Raw genomic sequence first — 20,310 nt, 5'->3', positions numbered from 1 at the left:
GTCTCTCTGAAACAGGTCTTTCTGGGGCCACGGGTCACACATGACACAGCGCTTCTATTGTTGGCACTGGTACAGGGATCCTTCTCGGTCAGCCATTATGCCGTCCGGTTCCGGACACTGGCTTCCGAGTTGGAATAGCCAGACAAAGTGCTTATACCAGTGTTCTGGAGGGGTTTGGCGGAGCACGTCAAGGATGCTCTGGCCACCAGGGAGGTTCCCATTACTCAGGAGGAGCTTATTACCATCTCCACCCGCATAGATCTCCGTTTCACGGAGCGCGGGTTGGAGCGCTCCCAGTCCAGATCGAGGGTTAGGTTGGCTCCCACCTTCTCTAAACCTCAAGAACCTCCCGATTGAGTGATCGAGCCTCCGGAGGCCATGGAGGTATCTCACACGGGCTCCAAGTTCCACTCGGAGCGCACCTCCCTACTGTTTACAGTGTTGACAGCCTGGTCACCTGTGTAACAGGTGCCCACAGAGGTCGGGAAACGCCCGCATCTAGTTGTAATCGGAGGAGGCCAACTAGACAATTGAACTTTATCCTCCAAGCTGTCCTTTAAAGGGACGCTAGAGTTGGGTCCTTCTACCTTGGCGGTAGAGGTTTGCATGGACTCCGGGGCAGAAAGCAATTTTATGTCTTCAGCCTTAGTCCAACGGCACGCAATCCCCTTGGTTCCACTACCTCACAAATTAGACATCAGACTGCTCCCCTTAGGCTCTCGCTGGCCCCTTCCCACCACGAGACCTTGTCTCTCCTGGTTATGCCAGAGGGCATCGATCAGGTTCTCTTAGGAGTTCCCTGGTTGCGTTGCCACTCTTCTCATGTAGAGTGGTCCTCGGGGAGAATTCTAGGCTGGAGCAAGTCCTGTGAGGGTAGATGCGTGAGGGAGTGCGTACAGGTAGCTTCCACTGAGGCCACCACGGATCTTTCCTCGCTCCCTAAGCACTATCAGCAGTACGCGGATGTATTTTCCAAAAAGGCGGCAGAGACCCTTCCGCCGCACAACCGCTATGACTGTCCTATAGACCTCTTGCCTGGCGCGGAGCCTCCTCGGGGTCGCATCTACCCCCTGTCTCTCCTGTCGCAATATATCAGGGAGAATCTGGCAAGAGGGTTAATTAGGAAGTCAGTGTCACCTGCGGGGGCTGGATTCTTCTTCGTGCAGAAGAAGAGTGGAGAGCTTCGTCCTTGTATTGATTACCGGAGTCTTAACGCCATAACCATTAAAAACAAATACCCTCTACCCCTGATCTCTGAGCTGTTCGATAGGTTGTGTGGAGTGAGGATTTTCTCCAAGTTAGATCTACGAGGGGCCTATAACCTGATACGTATTCGTGCGAGGGACGAATGGAAGACGGCCTTTAACACCAAGGATGGCCACTATGAGTATCTGGTCATGCTCTTCGGCCTCTGTAATGCCCCAGCCATCTTCCAAGACTTTGTAAATGATGTCTTCCGAGATATGTTCTCCACCTCGGTGGTGGTCTATCTGGACGACATCCTTATCTTCTCTCCAGATTTGGACTCCCACCAGAGAGACGTTTGCAAGGTCTTCGACCACTTGCAAGTGAACTCCCTCTATGCCAAGTTGGAGAAGTGCAAGTTTGAGCAGGAGTCCTTCCCTTTCCTGGGCTATATCATCTCAGCCCAGGGTTTGGCTATGGATCCTGCCAAACTGCAGGCGGTAATGGACTGGCAAGAACCCCACTCCCTTAAGGCGGTGCAGCGCTTTTTATGGTTTGCTAACTACTATCACCAGTTCATTCCCCACTTCTCCACCATGGTGGCTCCTTTGGTCACCCTCACCAAGAAGGGAGCCAATCCTAAGGGGTGGTCGGAACAGGTCTCCAAGGCCTTCTCCTCCATCAAGACCCATTTTGCTGGCGCTCCCATCCTCCACCGTCCCAATGTGAAAAAACCATTTATCCTGGAGGTAGATGCCTCGTCCGTCGGTACCGGAGCAGTCCTTTATCAGAAGGACACTCAAGTTTGGAAGCATCCCCGCTTCTTCTCGAAGATCTTTTCACCAGCGGAGAGGAACTATTCCATCGGGGACAGGGAGTTACTGGCAATGAAGTTGGCCTTTTCTGAGTGGAGACACCTCCTGGAGGGAGCGCGGTTTTTCTTCCAGGTGTACACTGACCATAAAAACCTGGTATATCTGCAATCGGCCCAGCGGCTAAATTCTCGCCAGGCCACATGGTCACTGTTTTTCTCCTGTTTCCGTTTCACCTTGCACTATCTGTCCGGTGAGAGGAACGTCCGGGCCGATGCTCTCTCTCGCTCCGTGGTGTCTTTGGAGGAGGAGGAGACTGAGCCTCAGCTAAATGTCCCATCCGAGAGCCTGAGGACTGTGGCTCTGGTCGCTTTTGAATCGGTGCCCCCGGGCAAGGGCTTTGTCGCCGCCCGTCTGCGACCAGAGGTTCTCTCTTGGGCTCACGCTTCTAGGGAGGGAGGTCATTTTGGGACGAAGTGAACCACCGAACTCCTGGCGAGGACATATTGGTGGCCGCACATGGCCCGGGACGTGGGAGATTACATTCGGGCATGCGTCTCCTGCGCCCAGAACAGGCCTTCTCGTCAGAGGCCTGCCAGGCTACTTTACCTCCTGCAGGTGGTGGACAGACCTTGGGAGATGGTCGGCATGGACTTTGTGGTCGGTCTGCCCAAGTCCAGTGGCAGCACGGTCATCTGGGTTGTCATCGATCATTTTTTTAAAATGGTGCACCTGGTGCCACTCTCGCGGCTACCTTCTGTGTGGGGTCTGGCAGCATTGTTCGTAAAGCACGTCTTTCACTTGCATGGTATGCCGGACAAGATAGTCAGTGACCGGGGTCCCCAGTTTGCGTCTCGGTTCTGGAGAGAGCTCTGTAGTCTGCTCAGTATTGAGCTAAATCTTTCCTCGGCCTATCACCCCGAGACGAACGGGTTGGTTGAGAGAGCCAACCAGACACTGGTCACATACTTACGACATTTTGTCTCGGCCAGGCAGGATGACTGGGTGACCTTGCTACCATGGGCGGAATTTTCTTTGAACAACACTGTGGCCGATTCCACCGGTCAGACCCCATTCCTCCTTAACTACAGCCAGCATCCGCGTGTCCCTGTCCCTATGCCCATGTCGTCCACTGATTTCAGTGTGGCAGACTGGGCGGTGGAGGCTCGTGACATTTGGGACCGCACTCAGGATACCATACGGGCCTCTAAGGAGAGAATGAGGGCTTCCGCTGACACGCACCAGCGCCCCGCTCTGACTTTTGCTCCTGGCGACTTAGTGTGGCTCTCCGCCCGTAATATCAGGCTGCGGGTTGAGTCCACTAAGTTTGCACCTCGCTACATTGGCCCCTTCAAGGTCCTTGAGCAGATCAATCCAGTGGTCTACCGCCTCTCTTTTCCACCACATTTGGATATCTGACACCTTCCTCGTGTCCCTCCTTAAGCCTGTTCACATGTCCCGGTTCTCCGAGTCATCTGCCGGGACATCAGATCTGTCTTCGGAAGAGTTTGAGGTCAATGCCATAGTGGGATGCAGGGTGGTGCGTGGTAAAAGTTTTATTTGGTGGACTAGAAGGGTCATGGTCCAGAGGCTTGGACCTGGGAGCCAATGGAGAACATCCACGCTCCGCTTCCATTGCTGCATTTGAGGCTCAGAGAGGAGGGGGCCCATGTTAGGCGTCAGGTTCCTGTCGCTGCACAGCAGGAATCTCAAACACTTGCCTTCAGCGGTCTCTCATTTCTCTCCAGCCACAGAGGAGCCTGCTCAGCACTCTGCTCAGACCAGCACCGTGGGTTTGGTTGCTGCTGCCACCTCTGGTCCGGCTATAGCAACGCATGCTGGTCAGCAGCGAACAACTCCAGGGGCTGTCTTCCTTTCGGTCCACTGAGCATGCCCGTGGGACGATCTCTCATTGGAGATCGGAGGTTACGTGCTCAGGTCCTTCTCCAGCTTGGATTGAACCATCAGGAAGGTCCCGGAAGGACGCTGCCATAAAAGGTTCGCATGGCCGCCCCGCCATGTGCTATGATAGACATTGATTCTATATTGTTTGGTAGTGTGTGTGATGATGGATGTATGAGACTGGTGACTGACTCATTAAGATTCCCTCCCTTTGATACGCATGAGTTAGAGTCTTAGAATTAGGCTATGTGCACACACTGCGGAATCACCTGCGGGTTTTTCCCCGCGGAACCGCAGGTAAAACCACAGGTAAAGTGACCTGCGGTTTTCCTGCGGTTTCACACCTCTACTATGTTAAAGGTGTGAAACCGCAGCAGAATCCACAGAAACAATTGACGTGCTGCGGTTTATAAACCGCAGCAAAACCGCGCGGAAAAAAACGCAGCGCGAGCACTGCGGTTTTGAAAACCCATAGGGTTACATGGTACTGTACCATGTCTGCAGAACTGCTGCGGTTCCGCAGGGCCAAAACCGCAGCGGAACTGCAGCAAAAACCGCAGCATGTGCACATAGCCTTAGAGTTAGCACCTAGCACTAGCACTGCTTAGCACCGCAGTGTAGCCAGCTCTCCTTCCTGTAGCGCCCGTGGGCGTCGGTCAGTACAGGCATCACATACCACTGATACTGCAGTGTCTGCCAGAGCGGTGCCGTGCGCACGTACGTGCGCTTCAAGCACTGCTCTTATGATGGTTAGTGGAGACCGCCAGGGTAGACATTGTACCCGCTCTGAGTGGTAGTTTGCACTAGTCGTGGAGTAATAGAGTCTGTCCTTGCACGCACCGGGTCTGTGGTTACCCGCCGGTGTCCGGCTACACCTCATTCGTCATTGCCTAGCTGCAGCTTACATCTCTGCACTGTGGCCCCTGGCTGCGAACGCACCATATCCCATATACCGTCTTCTTTATTTGGTGCGTTCCGCCAGCCCCTAACACAGTGCACAACAAGTAGCCCATCCGGTGACTAATTATCCTAGGTGCAGTTCCCCGACTGACCTGAGGGAAAAGGGGCGCCAGAGAGCTTCAAGTTCCAAAGCCGAACCAAAAGTGGGATATACATAAATCCCTGCAGTTCGTGACATATTGTGGCAGCAGTGAGATAACTACAATCAGGCCCTGCGGTAAATTGTTAGGGCAAGACTAGCTTACTGTTTTCATCACATGGTTGGCAGAGGTGGGATAACTAAGATAAGGCCCCCTACACATGTGATAGCCATGTGCCGGCCAGAGGTCAACAACCCCCTATCCCTGACACATAGCTGACATCGAATTAACTGATATTTTTAGCTGGTAGGCAAAAAAAAATGGTGATAGGTTCCCTTTAAACATAATAAGCGATAATAACATTTTCCTCCACCTCCCCCTGTTCCTAAATCCAATATAAATCCTTTTTCCTCCCTTCCCAATCCCCCACACCTCCTCCCCCCCACATCCCATTATTGCTTTCTCCCCCAGGACGCCCATCATTGCCCTTTCCACCACATCTATCATTGCTTTCTCCCCCACCACCCCATCATTGCCCATTCCACCACCTCCCAAAGAGTGGTTGTAAATGGCTGCAAATCCAGTTGGAAGTATGTCTCAAGTGGGGTACCACAGGGCTCTGTCCTGGGCCCTGTATGGCTCAACATCAATCAACGATTTAGATGAAGGATTTGAGGGAAAACTGATTAAATTTGCTGATGACACAAAGCTAGGAGGGATAGCTAATACTAGAGAAGAGAGAGAGAGGATTCAAAAAGATATAAATAAACTGGAGAAGTGGGCAGCAACTAACAAAATGGTTTTTAACAGGGAAAAATGCAAAGTACTACATCTGGGCAATAAAAATGAAAAGAGCATAAACAGAATGGGAGGAATAGGGCTAAGCAACAGCACATGTGAAAAAGACTTGGGTATACTAATAGATCACAGACTGAATATGAGTCAACAGTGTGATGCAACAGCTAAAAAGGCAAATGCAATTCTAGGATGTAATAACAGAAGCATACAATCTAGATCACGTGAAGTCATTATTGCCCTCTACTCCTCTTTGGTCAGACCTCATCTGGAATACTGTGTCCAGTTTTGGGCGCCACATTTTAAAAAAGATCAACAAACTGGAGCAAGTTCAGAAAAGAGCGACCAGAATGGTGACCGGTCTGGAAACCTTGTCTTATGAGGAAAGGTTGCAGGATCTGGGAATGTTTAGCTTGCGGAAGAGAAGACTGAGAGGAGACTTAATAGCTGTCTGCAAATATCTCAAGGTTTGTCACATTGTAGAAGGATCAACTTTATTCTCATTTGCACAAGGAAAGACTAGAAGCAATGGGATGAAACTGTATGGGAGGAGACACAGAGTAGATATTAGAAAAAGCTTTTGGACAGTTAGAGTGATCAATGAGTGGAGCAGGCTGCCACGAGAGGTGGTGAGTTCTCCTTCAATAGAAGTCTTCAAACAGAGGCTGGACAGACATCTGTCTGGGATGATTTAGCGAATCCTGCTTTGAGCAGGGGGTTGGACCAGATGGCACAGGAGGTCCCTTCCAACTCTACAATTCTATGATAAAGAGTTATATCCTCAACATATATCCTCCATCATTTCTCCTCCCCTATCACCCCCATCATTGCCCTTTCCACCATCATTGTCCTTTCCACTATCATTATTGCCTTTTCACCACCACCCCTATCATTGCCCATTCCACCACCTCCATCATTTCCTCCTCCCCACCACCCCATTATTGCCTTCTCCGCAATTACCCACATCATTCCCCTCTCCTACACACACACTCACTCACCGCATCGCACGTTCTCCCGCGGCATCACCTTCGCCTGCAGCTACACACACTCACCTCACGCTCTCCCACAGCATCACCTTCGCCTGCACTGCAGCTTCCTCTTTCTGGCACAGACGTCAGCCGCAGTGCTGGATCCTGTGACAGAGACAGGAAGCGCGGGCAGGGAGCAGTACGGATCGCTGCAGTTCCGCTACCATTTTCACTTGTAGGCAGCGGATCTGCAGGGATCTCTCCCTGCCCGCCGCACATGAGGGCAATCTGGCCAGGGGCCCCCCAGAGCCTCGGGGCCGGATAAACAGACCAGATTGCCCTCATTATTAGCCGCCCTTCAGGGGCCCCCTGGAGCTTCTAGGCCCTGTGCAGCCGCATCGGCTGCACATGCGGTGTGTTCGCCCCTGCTCCAGCTCATTAAGAGTTCATAGACACCAAATATGTCTAGGTTCTTTTTTACCTAAGTGGTGAAAAAAAATTCCAAACTTTGTTAAAAAAAAAATTGTGCCATTTTCCGACACCCGTAGCGTCTGCATTTTTCGTGATTTTGGGTTGGGTCAGGGCTTTTTTTGTGTGCCGAGCTGCCGTTTTTAATGATACCATTTTGGTGCAGATACGATCTTTTGATCACCCGTTATTGCATTTTAATGCAATGTCGCGGCGACCAAAAAAAAAACGTAATTTGGGCATTTTGACTTTTTTTCTCGTTACGCCGTTTAGCGATTGGGTTAATCCTTTTTTTATTGATAGATCGGGCGATTCTGAACACGGCAATACCAAATATGTGTATGTTTGTGGATCGCCCTTGCCGTGCCAGGGCCGTGGGGTACTCGGTACCGGGCCCGTGGAGTTCAATGGGAGATGTCACGGCAGCGGTGACCCGGTCCGTGGCCCTGGGCGTCCATTGCAAAAGGGTAATGTTGAATGTGTGGATGATGATTAAAGTTTATTAGTGAATGATTCGTGACGCCACCTGTGGTGTTTGGCAATGAAGATGTTAAGCCAACGCTGCAGACAGATCCTCTGGGACAGATGGTGTAGTGCAGCAATGATGGTGTAGCCCTCCACAGGCAGGGCTGTAGTCCCAGGGCAGAGTAATAGATGTTGCGGAAGAGGGTGCAGTGTTCAGCACAGAGATGTAGCAGTGCCGAGTGGGTTGGCGCTGGAATAAGCGGAGGACACCAGGGCATGTAGTTCCAAAGCTTTACTCACAGTCTGTTGTGCATACAGGTGCCCGCATTCATGCTGTGTCCTCCAGGTCAGGAGCTCAGCCAACCTCCATGCAAGATGAAGTACTCTGTTCCACCCCTCTGCCAACATATGTTCCTTTTCTGAACGTCTCCCTCCTTAGCGCTCGTAGTGAAGTACTCACAGTACTGACTTACACTGGAGTTCTTCCTTTCAGATGTTCTTAGAACTCTACTTGTACGGCAGACAGCTGTAGCCTTCTTCGGGGACTCCTTGCTACTAAGTCCCGGCTCACTCTCGTTGCTGTTGTGCCCCCAAGTCTTGTGTGGGAATAAAGTGGTGATAAATTCTATTCCTCCGGTGTCTGCTGCAGGACCATTAGTATCCATACAACCTCGGGGACTGGACCCCGGCCATGCGCTTAGAACTTGAGGAAGGGCTTTGCTCTAACCCTATTCCTTAGTTCACTTCTTCTCCTCAGGTTCCATACAAATCAATCTTTCTTATGGAGAATTAGGCTTTCTGAATATCTCTTTCCTGTGCCAGCAGACCCAGGTCACTGAGGTCTGCTGCAGCACTCCCTTCATCTATCCCACTCAAAGAATCATCTCTCTGACTCCTCGTCAGACTGACTGACCTAGTCCCAATAATCTCCCACTCTCTGGTGCAGACTAAACTCCACCCGCCTCCCAGCACGCTTCGTGTTCCAAGCAGGGAGCCACCAAAGGTGCTTTGCTACACTACTATGTTGTGTGGGATGCAGGTGTTGGAGTGTGGTCAGGTGTCTCCACCTTACCTGGATGGTGGGGCACCACACCTCAGGAGGAGGTGCAGTACCTCTGTGGTGACGGAACCCTCAGGGGCGCCACATAACCCCCCGTTAAACACAGCACGTCCGCGGGCTGCAAGTGAAACAAAGATGAAACAAAATAAGGAACATACAAAAATTTTTGAAATGCTTAATAAACAATTGTTATCTACATTTCCCAATTTGGGAGGCACAGATTCTTGAACGTTGCAGAACAATTTAACTATCTATATTTAATATATATTAAAAGCTATATTGCCAATTTAAAGTGCTATGGTACCAGTTCAAGTATTATCATCTACACATATTATTCTTCTTTTGTCTTTCTCATTTCCTATACTCTCCTTCCTTTAGACCTTGAGTGACAACCGCTGATGTCTGGTTCGTCACCTGTATTCAAACCTTTATTCAAATTTTACATCAAATACTTAGAGATTACTATCAACCAATTTTTATATAAAATCTGTTCTATTGCTATCAACATTTTTATAAGGCACATTATATAATACTTCACATTAAGACATCAATAATTCTTGAAAGCACCGGACACCACTCCCAGCCGGGATTTCTTGCAGTGTCCTTGGTTTGGAGCAATGCTCCAGGTTGAGGTAGTTCTTACTTATTGAAAACCTATGTAAATCCAAGAAAGGGCACCTCAAGAGGCGCAACTGTTTACAAACACAGTTTGTGGATCACTCATTGTCCATGATCTCTGCAGTTCAAATTTTTAGAACACTGATGCCAAAAACTAGGCAAAAACTAGAATCAAAAAGAAAAAACATAATAAACAAGAAAGCACAACGGTGCTAATACCCTCCTGGGTAACAGTTAATGGGTTGGAGAATGTTCTTTAGTAGTGGTCTTCTCCTGGGGTGGTGGAAGCTGGTTTCTTTTTCTGATTCCAGGGGAGAACTTGAGGACATCCTCTTTCTGCTGATGATCTACAAATTGCAGGTATTCCTTCTCTCAAGGAGTTAGGTTAGTAGCTGCCTGTGGAAATGGGGTGGCAGCTGATGGAACTGCTGCCTGTGGTAGAGCAGGAGTAAAAACTTGTACCTGGGAGTGTAGTACTTCAACTTCAGGTGGTATCTCTGCTGCCTTGGCTTTTGGTCTGACCGCTGGTGAAACTTTTGCCCGTGGCCACTTGTAGGGTGAAATGCGGGGATCATGAATCTCTGGAAGGGGGAACCCATGATGCATAGTAACACCCAGCAGCTGCTCAGACTCCTTTGCTGAGATCAGAAGATGTCGAATGGGACGCGCCTGCTCCAGCCTTACTCTTTTCAGCAGGGACTTCTTCCACTTCCCCATCGCAGTCAGCTTAGTGCCTTGGAATTGAGAACACAGCTCTTCCAACTGTCCCATACGGAGTACCGGCCCATTGCACGCGGTGAATGGAAACTCAGGGAGCAACCCGATGGCAGGGGCAGCGGTCGTACCTGACGTTTCCTGGCGGCGTTGTCGGCTCCGGTGCAGACATCGGGCGGCAGCCGGTGCAGGGGTGGTGACTGGAGCTGCCTGGGCAGAGGCGGGAGACGGTGGTCGAGCGGATGGCGTCTCCGGGTCCGCAAGGGCCTCTGGTGGGACCTGCGCAGCCGAGCTAGGTCCAGGCAGGAGCACAGCTTCTTCCTGTTCAGCTGCCGGACCCTCCGGTGACTCCTCCTGGCAGGCAGCGCTCAGCGGCGGTTGCAGCGGGGAGATGGTAACAGGCGCTGCTGATGGCATCGCAGCGGCTGCAGGTTCCACAGATGGTACCTGAGGGAGAACCAGGGCATCAACGGTGGGTACCGGTGGTGAAGGTACCGCGAGCGTAGGCCCCTCCTGGGCACGCTGCCAGTTCAGAGTCCAGAGAGCCTCCTGTCTCAGCCGCAGGCGGTGTATCAGCTGGGCAATCTCGTCCTCCAGCTGCCGGCGGTCCATTGTGGAAGCAGGGTCGGAACCTTCAGCCATTGCGCTGGGGAAGTTCAGCTCAACCTCCTCGCGCTCTTCGGGCCTCCTTCCTTCTGCCAATATGGCGTCCTGACGTTCTCTCTCCTTCCCGGACTCCTTTCCCGCCACAGGGCTTCGCTCCTCCTTCTGGGGGGCGGCCTCTTCTTCCTACTCCATACCAAGCCAGTATACGAACCCCTCTGGGGGTGGGCCATGTTGCTGTAGCATAGAAGTTTAGGCAGGGGAGGCCCAGAACAGTTTGCACTCTTTTCTTACGACCACCCATGTTGTCATGCTCTTCTTCACCGCGCGCCGGCGGCCATTTTGAGAGTCCATTTTACAGTCTATAATTTTGGTTATTTTGCACATTCTCAGCAATCACAAGTCCAATAAATCTTCGGCACACAGAACCTGGTGGCACCGGGCTTCGTCATCCTGTTCGTGATGTCAAAGATGGATCGCCCTCGCCCTTGTTAGGGCCGTGGGGTACTCGGTACCGGGCCCGTGGAGTTCAATGGGAGATGTCACGGCAGCGGTGACCTGGTCCGTGGCCCTGGGCGTCCATTGTAAAAGGGGAATGTTGAATGTGTGGATGATGATTAAAGTTTATTAGTGAATGATTTGTGACGCCACCTGTGGTGTTTGGCAATGAAGATGTTAAGCCGACGCTGCAGACAAATCCTCTGGGACAGATGGTGTGGTGGTAGCAATGATGGTGTTGCCCTCCACAGGCAGGGCTGTAGTCCCAGGGCAGTGTAATAGATGTTGAGGAAGAGGGTGCAGTGTTCAGCACAGAGATGTAGCAGTGCCGAGTGGGTTGGCGCAGGAATAAGCGGAGGACACCAGGGCATGTAGTTCCAAAGCTTTACTCATAGTCTGCTGTGCATACAGGTGCCTGCATCCGTGCCGTGTCCTCCAGGTCAGGAGCTCAGCCAACTTCCAGGCAAGATGAAGCATCCCCTTCCAAAACTCCGCCAACATATGTGCCTTTTCTGAACGCCTCCCTTTTGCGCCTATAGTGAAGTACTCCTAGTACTGAGTTACACTGGAGATCCTCCTGTCCGATGTTCTTATGAACTCTACTTGTCCGTACAGACAGCTGTAGCTTGCTTCGGGGACTCCTTACTACTAAGTCCCGGCTCACTATCCAGTTGCTGTTGTGCCCCCAAGTCTTGTGTGGGAATAAAGTGGTCATGACTTCTATTCCTCCGGTGTCTGCTGCAGGACCATTAGTATCCATACAACCTCGGGGACCGGACCCCGGCCTTGCGCTTAGAACTTGAGGAAGGGCTCTGCTCTAACCCTAATCCTTAGTTCACTTCTCCTCACGTTCCGTACAAATCATTCTTATGGAGAATTAGGCTTTCTGAATATCTCTTTCCTGTGCCAGCAGATCCAGATCACTGAGGTCGGCTGCAGCACTTCCTTCATTTATCCCACTCAGGGGATCTTCTCTCTGACTCCTTGTCAGACTGACTTCCCTAGTCCCAATAATCTCCCGCTCTCTTGTGCAGACTAAACTCCACCCACCTCCCAGCACTCTTCGTGTTCCAAGCAGGGAGCCACCAAAGGTGCTTTGCTACACTACTATGATGTGTGGGATGCAGGTGTTGGAGTATGGTCAGGTGTCTCCACCTTACCTGGATGGTGGGGCACCACACCTCAGGAGGAGGTGCAGTACCTCTGTGGCGACTGAACCCTCAGGGGCGCCAAATTTGATTTTATTTTTATTGTTTTATTTTGAATGGGGCAAAAGGGGGGTGATTTGAACTTTTTTATATTTTTAAATTTTTTTAATATTTTTAAAAACTTTTTTTTAATTTTTGGCATGCTTCAGTAGCCTCTATGGGAGACTAGAAGCTGCCATAACACGTTGGCCTCTGCTACATAGAGGTGATGATCAGATCGCCTGTGTGTAGCATAATTACTGCATTGCTATGAGCGCCGACCACCTCATTGGGATCTGGCATTGGCAACCATAGAGGTCTCCAGGAGACCTCTGGTTGTCATGCTGACCCATTGGAGACTCGAGATCATGTGACCGGGCCACCAATAGGTGGATTTCCAGCGCGATTGCCGGAAGCCCATGCTAAACGGCGCTGTCAAAAGCCCATTAGAAGGCATATCGGCAGTCATTAAGGAGTAAAAGCAAAAATCAGGAGTGGGACAATCAGAGGAAGAGGATACTATAAACACGTCACCACTTCTGGATTTATCACTCACTGCTGGAAAATACTGAACAAATATTCAAAGTGTGACCGCGGCCTAATCTTTATTTCCAGCTGTGTTCTGATCCAGCCTCTGGGCCGGATTACTGGACGTTGCACCCACGCCCCGCTCTCCCGTGTGCACAGCTGGCAGCCGGCAGAGCCCCGGTCATTCCCAAGCACTAGGACTGACACTTGTGTGATCTGATTCTGTACATGAACTGTCACACATTAACCAATGACCCGTCAAACAATATGCCACGCCCACTCCGCGGTCACATGACCACTCATAATAGGTCACGCCTACGCCGGAAATGACGTACGTCACACGGAATTCCCGATCTCCATAGCGACCGCATTCACCGGAAGTACGCCGCTCCTCACTGACAGCTGGATGCTTTTGCCAGTCTCGCTGCAGCGCCCCTCCCTGATTGGAGCAGAGGACAGCTGGGCGGGGCCTTCGACCCGGAAGTGTGTCTGCGCTGCCATGGCGGGCTGTGTGCGGGATCCCTGCGGGCTGCTGTGTGTGCTGCTCACCTACCTAAGCCTGGGATACGCCGACTACGTCATCCTACGGCACGTCCTGCTGCACAGCTTCTCCGGCAGGTGCGGGGAGGATGGGGTTGCTGGTTGTGGGATGATTATGGGATGTCTCACTTTGTTCCCTCTGTTTGCAGCGTTTGGTGTCCACTCCACGCACTTGGTTTCAATCTGCTGGTGTCCATGCTGCTGGCCTGTCACAGCCGCGCCGTCTTCTCCGACCCCGGTGGGACTCCTGGGAGTAGTAGTTTGCCAGGTTACAGCCAGACTTTCCTCCTCTTAACCCATCCTGCCCTGTTCCCACAGGGACCGTACCGTTACCAGAAACCGCCATTGACTTCTCGGACCTGCGATCCAGCACTCCGCGCAAAAGTGACCGGGTAAGTGCACAGGAGCGGAATCTGTACCCATGGAGGTACCTAATGATAAATAATGCCCGCTCTCCACAGGGGGCTAATGAGGACTGGACCGTGTGCCACCGATGTGAGACTTACCGCCCTCCACGGGCACACCACTGCCGCATCTGTCACCGCTGTGTCCGCAGGATGGATCACCACTGCCCCTGGTTCGTAACAAGCGAGGCTACTCATTGAGTTTTCGGTCGTTCATTTTTTTTCTTTTTGTAGGATAAATAATTGTGTTGGGGAATTAAACCAAAAGTATTTCATCCAGTTTCTGTTTTACACTGGTAAGTACAGAATTTGGTTTTATATGGGAAGGGGTCCAGTAGGGGGTGCTGCTCTCATGTTTGTGTTTCCTGCAGGTGTGACAAGCCTGTACTCTGTGGCCTTAGTTCTGGCCGTTTGGCTGTGGCCAACCAAGAAGGGATCAGTGGAGAATGCAGATCTGGTGGCTGCTGCTCATAGTCATGTTCAGATGTGAGTACCCAGAGGTCATGCGTGACTGTGATGTCAGGACACTGCGGCTCTCATATAGTCTCCTCTCACTGCAGAGTCCACTGCATCCTCCTACTTGTGGAGTCCCTCCTCTTCGGGCTGTTCGTTACAGTCATATTGTATGATCAGGTAAGTGTTTCCTTAGTATCCAGTGATGGAGATGATGGATGGTCACCAGATGTTGATGGGATTTACATTTCTCTTTTATTCTTTGATTTTATTATTTACTGAAATAGTAAATAATTACAATTTTTGTTAAATGATTTACTCTACTGTATTTTTCGTCACCTGCTTAAACTTTTTACCCAGTGCTGTAGATTCTCTGGTATCAGCCGTATCTCGTATCTGTGTGGTCCCGTTATACTTCTTGCCTAATTTTTTTTTTTTTCTTTCATACAGATTGTGTCGATCATTACAGACGAGACGCCCATCGAGCAACTGAGGAAAAAACTCCTGAAGGAGGCGAATAAAGAAGTAGCCCACACCCGCAAGCCGAAGATGGCGCTACTGAGGGAGGTGTTCGGAAGAGGTAAGAGAAACCTATCCAATCATTGAGAATGCCACCTATCTATCACTAGAGATCAGCAGTGGCATCACTGAGAATGCCTCCTATCCATAACTAGAGATCAGAGGTGACATCACTGAGAATGCCTCCTATCCATCACTAGAGATCAGCAGTAACATCACTGAGAATGCCTCCTATCCATCACTAGAGATCAGAGGTGACATCACTGAGAATGCCTCCTATCCATCACTAGAGATCAGTGGTGACATCACTGACAATGCCCCCTATCCATCACTAGAGATCAGTGGTGACATAACTGAGAATGCTACCTATCCATCACTAGAGATCAGCGGTGACATCACTGAGAATGCCTCCTATCCATCACTAGAGATCAGCGGTGACATCACTGAGAATGCTACCTATCCATCACTAGAGATCAGCGGTGACATCACTGAGAATGCCTCCTATCCATCACTAGAGATCAGCGGTGACATCACTGAGAATGCCTCCTATCCATCACTAGAGATCAGCGGTGGCATCACTGAGAATGCCGCCTATCCATCACTAGAGATCAGAGGTGACATCACTGAGAATGCCTCCTATCCATCACTAGAGATCAGAGGTGACATCACTGAGAATGCCTCCTATCCATCACTAGAGATCAGAGGTGACATCACTGAGAATGCCACCTATCCATCACTAGAGATCAGCAGTGACATCATTGAGAATGCCGCCTATCCATCACTAGAGATCAGTGGTGACATCACTGAGAATGCCACCTATCCATCACTAGAGATCAGCGGTGACATCATTGAGAATGCCGCCTATCCATCAGTGGTGACAACACTGAGAGTGCCGCCTATCCATCACTAGAGATCTGTGGTGACATCACTGAGAATGCCGCCTATCCATCACTAGAGATCAGAGGTGACATCACTGAGAATGCCTCCTATCCATCACTAGAGATCAGCAGTGACATCACTGAGAATGCCTCCTATCCATCACTAGAGATCGGCGGTGACATCACTGAGAATGCCACCTATCCATCACTAGAGATCAGTGGTGACATCACTGAGAATGCCGCCTATCCTTCACTAGAGATCAGAGGTGACATCACTGACAATGCTACCTATCTATCACTAGAGATCAGCAGTGACATCACTGAGAATGCCTCCTATCCATCACTAGAGATCAGCGGTGACATCACTGAGAATGCCTCCTATCCATCACTAGAGATCAGCAGTGACATGACTGAGAATGCCTCCTATCCATCACTAGAGATCAGCAGTGACATCACTGAGAATGCCGCCTATTCATCACTAGAGATCAGTGGTGACATCACTGAGAATGCCTCCTATCCATCACTAGAGATCAGCGGTGACATCACTGATAATGCCTCCTATCCATCACTAGAGATCAGAGGTGACATCACTGAGAATGCCTCCTATCCATCACTAGAGATCAGCGGTGACATCACTGAGAATGCCTCCTATCCATCACTAGAGATCAGCGGTGACATCACTGAGAATGCCTCCTATCCATCACTAGAGATCAGCGGTGACATCACTGATAATGCCGCCTATCCATCACTAGAGATCAGAGGTGACATCACTGAGAATGCCTCCTATCCATCACTAGAGATCAGCGGTGACATCACTGAGAATGCCGCCTATCCATCACTAGAGATCAGCGGTGACATCACTGAGAATGCCACCTATCCTGTCATTGTTTTTCTCTTTCCCCCCAGGTTACATGATCTGCTGGCTCTTCCCATGTAATACACCCCCGTCCTCTGGTGGTCCTGCGTACAGTTACCTCCCTGACTATGATGTGTAGGGGTCTTTGTCGATGTGGCCGTGTGCCATCTCTAGGGTTCGGATCCCAGCCTCTTGCTGTGGTTGCACTAAGGATGTATTGTTACATTTGAATATCTCATGGCTGCTCTGCTGCCCTCCGGTGGTTGGTGCTGCTGATGTCTCAGCCTCAGACTGTTTTTTTCTTTTTTTACTTCCGTGGTTTCTATTGGCCCTGCTGGACTTTTTTATTTGCTGCCGTGGATACTGGAGTGGGTTTTTCTATGTTTTTAAGCCTCTCAGACATTCACCTGCCCATCCTCTGAGTTTAATCGTGTAGTAATTACACTCGCCAGAGGGGGGCGCTCATCTGCACTGGATTTATTTTAAATTTATTTATTGAACTGTTTTTTTTTTGTTTGTTTGTTTTTTTACCTGTTTGCTGAGTTCAGTGATTGTAGGTCAACTGAGATCCATCTTGTGTTTATTTGAAGCTGCTGTTCTGTCCTCCATGCTTTTTACTGCAGCTGTACTGTTTTCAGACTGGATACACATGAGGCCTGGATATTTTTTACAAGGACAGAGAGGTTGTAAAATGCAAGAAGATTACAGAAGCTTCACACTGTGGGGGAGGAACCTGGCGATCTGCTTTTCTTCCGGTTATGTACCATAACATGACGCCGGCCTTGATGACAGGCGTCAGATAATCTGGAGTGTTAATAATCAGAGTATTATGTGCTGTAAGCCACCAGTCTGTATTCCTGGAATTAAAGTCCTCTCCCCCTTTAAATATAAAGCATCTTAACCTAATTAATATTTATAAGGGGGCGGCACTATAACCACTTGGCCCATCCCATAGCATGGCTGAATTATGTCCCATTCTTCCATTCACCGCCTGAGCTGCAGCATGTCGCACTACTATAACTCTAGTCTCTCTGCTGCCCTCTGCAGTTTTGTGGTTGTCTTACATTACCATTCTTGCAGTTTTATGAGTGTCCACCAGATGGCGATTCCGCTGCATTTTTTCGGCTGCGGTCTGTTTTCGAGAAGCCACGTATCTGTCTGCTGCAGGCCAGCAGTGCACTACAACTCCCATCATCCTCTCGAGATTCAGGTCGGCCATTGCATCGGAGCACTGTTGGTAATCGCACCATATAGCAGAGCTATATATCCGTTATGTTACTGACCAAAATCCCCTCTCTGTCCTCATCTCTGCTCGCTGTAAGATATATTTATTGCTGTGGTCTCTTTTTACACTGAGAATATTTCTGATGTCTGGGATTTTGGGGGGATATTAATAAATCCAAACTTCTCTGTTTTATGCTTCATGTTTTAGGCCCGGATCTAATAGGCCAGAACTGGTACTGGTCTGAGTGGTTATAAAGGTAGCAGTGAGATACAGGGTGACACCGACTGTCATGGCAGGCTGATAGCAGGGATAGGCAGGCGGCGTTACCTGACCAGGAACATTCAGAACCTGAGGATGTGATTGACATTCGGACAGGACCTGGTCCCGCTGTGGCCCCATTTAGTCTCCTGCATCCATAGTAGCAGCGGGGCAGCTGCTGTCATGTCTGCTCTTTGTCATTGCTGCTGGTACGAGGTGTTAACATACAGAGGGGAAAATAAGGATTTGATATACTGCTGATTTTGCAAGTTTTCCCACCTGCAAAGAATGGAAAGGTCTGAAAATTTTTAACGTAGCTACACTTCAATTGTCAGACAGAATCTAAAAATAAAATCCAGAAAATCACATTGTATGATTTTTACTTAATTAGCGTTAATTGCATGAATTACGGTAAGTATTTGATACAATAGGAAAACAGCGCTTCATATTTGGTGCAGAAACCTTTTGTTTGTAATTACAGAGATCAGACGTTTCCTGTAGATCTTGACCGAGTGTGCACACACTGCAGCAGGGATCTTTGCCCACTCCTCCATACAGATCTTCTCCAGATCTTCAGGTTTCGGGGCTGTCGCTGGGAAACATTGAGTTTCAGCTCCTTCCAAAGGTTTTCTATTGGGTCTGGAGACTGTGTCGGCCACTGAGGACCTTCTTACGTAGCCACTCCTTAGTTGCCCTGGCTGTGTCTTTTGGGTCATTGTCATGCTGGAAGATCCATCCATGACTCATCTTCAATGCTCTTACTGAGGGTAGGAGGTTGTTGACCAAAATCTTGCGATACGTGACCTCATCCATCCTCCCTTCAATACTGTGCAGTCTTTCTGTCCCCTTTGCAGACAAGTACCCCCTAAATTATGTTTTCTCCACCATGATTCACAGTTTGGAACAGTGTTCTTGGGGTTATACTCTTCTTTCTTCTTCCTCCAAACATGGCGAGTGGAGTTGATACCAAAAAGTTCTATTTTGGTCTCATCTGACCATATGACCTTCTCCCATGCCTCCTCTGGATCATCCAGATGGTCATTAACTAATTTCAAAAGGGCCAGGACATGTGCTGACTTGAGCAGGGGGGACCACGCGTGCCCTGCAGGATTTTAATCCATGACTGCGTAGTGTGGTGCTAACTTAATGTATGAGACTGGTCCCCAGCTCTCTTTAGGTCATTGACCAGGTCCTCCCCTGTCGTTCTGGGCTGATTCCTAACATTTTTCAGAATCATCCTTACCCAACGAGGTGAGATCTTGCATCAAGCCCCAGACCGAGGAAGATTGATAATCATCTTTCCATTCTTTGTAGGTGGGAAAACTGGCAGTGTATCAAATACTTATTTACCCACTGTATACGTGGGGAGTGTCAGTGGATGCTTGTGCTTTAGGTGTGACCGCCCTTTAAGGCTGTTTTCCAGTACAGTATCGTGCTTATTTTATTTTTCCACTCGTCCATCTCTTTCTCAACAAAATACCTAATTCAGTGCCCTATGTATGGCCCTAAAGTGCTGCAGGCTGCTCAACTTGATCACCCGCCACTGGCCATATGGCTGCTGATACTTCTTTGAAAGAACCTGTGTGCTGCCCTATAGTGCTGCAGACTGCCCTGCTATATCAGTTGTTTTCAGGCCGCCCCTCCCTCTTTATTTAACATAGGCCACCAGTGTGACTTCTACTGGTAGGCTTTGTGTGGCCTTATAGTACTGCAGACCTTCCCACTCTGACCGTTGTCCATGGCCCTCCTCATCTTGACCATTCTCTGAAGACCAACCTGCCCTGAAGGGTTTACATGGCCTTCCTCATCTTGACTGATCTCTGCAGGACACCTCTCCTTGACCGTTATTCATAACCCTCCTCACCCTGACCGTTCTTTGCAGGCAGCCCTACCCAGACCATTCTTCATGACCCTCCTCACGCTGACCGTTCTCTGCAGGCCACCCCGTCCTGACCATGTTTCATGGCCCTCCTCACCTTGACCGTTCTCTGCAGGCCAACCCGCCCTGACCATGTTTCATGGCCCTCCTCACCTTGACCGTTCTCTGTAGGCCACCACGCCCTGACCGTTCTCCATGGCCCTCCTCACCCTGACCGTTCTCTGCAGGCCACCCCGTCCTGACCGTTCTCCATGACCCTCCTCACCCTAACCGTTCTCTGCAGGCCACCCCGTCCTGACCGTTCTCCATGGCCCTCCTCACCCTGACCGTTTTCTGAAGGCCACCCCATCCTGACCGTTCTCCATGGCCCTCCTCACCCTGACTGTTCTCTGCAGGCCACCCCTGTTGTGAACTTATTTTCTGCTCCTCCTTCCGTTCTCCCTCTGGTGGTGACA

The 20,310-nt window shown here is 50.1% G+C and overlaps 1 protein-coding gene across 1 annotated transcript; it reads left to right on the top strand.

Moving 5' to 3' along the window:
* Positions 1 to 13,218: 13,218 nt before the first annotated feature.
* On the top strand, positions 13,219 to 17,905 carry LOC141082863 (palmitoyltransferase ZDHHC3-like). Its single transcript, XM_073566878.1, has 9 exons — positions 13,219 to 13,461; positions 13,533 to 13,621; positions 13,702 to 13,775; positions 13,845 to 13,960; positions 14,022 to 14,083; positions 14,159 to 14,273; positions 14,348 to 14,420; positions 14,691 to 14,820; positions 16,544 to 17,905. The coding sequence occupies exons 1-9, from the start codon at positions 13,250 to 13,252 to the stop codon at positions 16,630 to 16,632; spliced, it is 960 nt and encodes a 319-aa protein (XP_073422979.1). The 5' UTR covers positions 13,219 to 13,249; the 3' UTR covers positions 16,633 to 17,905.
* The last annotated feature ends 2,405 nt before the right edge of the window (positions 17,906 to 20,310 follow it).

Source organism: Dendrobates tinctorius, unplaced genomic scaffold (genome assembly GCF_039654945.1).
Source record: "Dendrobates tinctorius isolate UK_male_01 unplaced genomic scaffold, ASM3965494v1 ptg000019l, whole genome shotgun sequence".
NCBI classification, from domain to species: Eukaryota; Metazoa; Chordata; class Amphibia; order Anura; family Dendrobatidae; genus Dendrobates; species Dendrobates tinctorius.
Note: the sequence above shows the minus strand (reverse complement) of the source record. Positions and strands in the feature narration are given on the sequence as shown.

What these genes read in the sequence shown, in the direction of transcription:
- LOC141082863 (XM_073566878.1), top strand. Translation starts at nt 13,250, where the DNA reads ATGCTTTTGCCAGTCTCGCTGCAGCGCCCCTCCCTGATTGGAGCAGAG. An exon ending in ATGGATCACCACTGCCCCTG is followed by an intron (nt 13,961 to 14,021) that starts GTTCGTAACAAG and finishes TTCTTTTTGTAG; the next exon opens with GATAAATAATTGTGTTGGGG. An exon ending in CCAGTTTCTGTTTTACACTG is followed by an intron (nt 14,084 to 14,158) that starts GTAAGTACAGAA and finishes TGTTTCCTGCAG; the next exon opens with GTGTGACAAGCCTGTACTCT.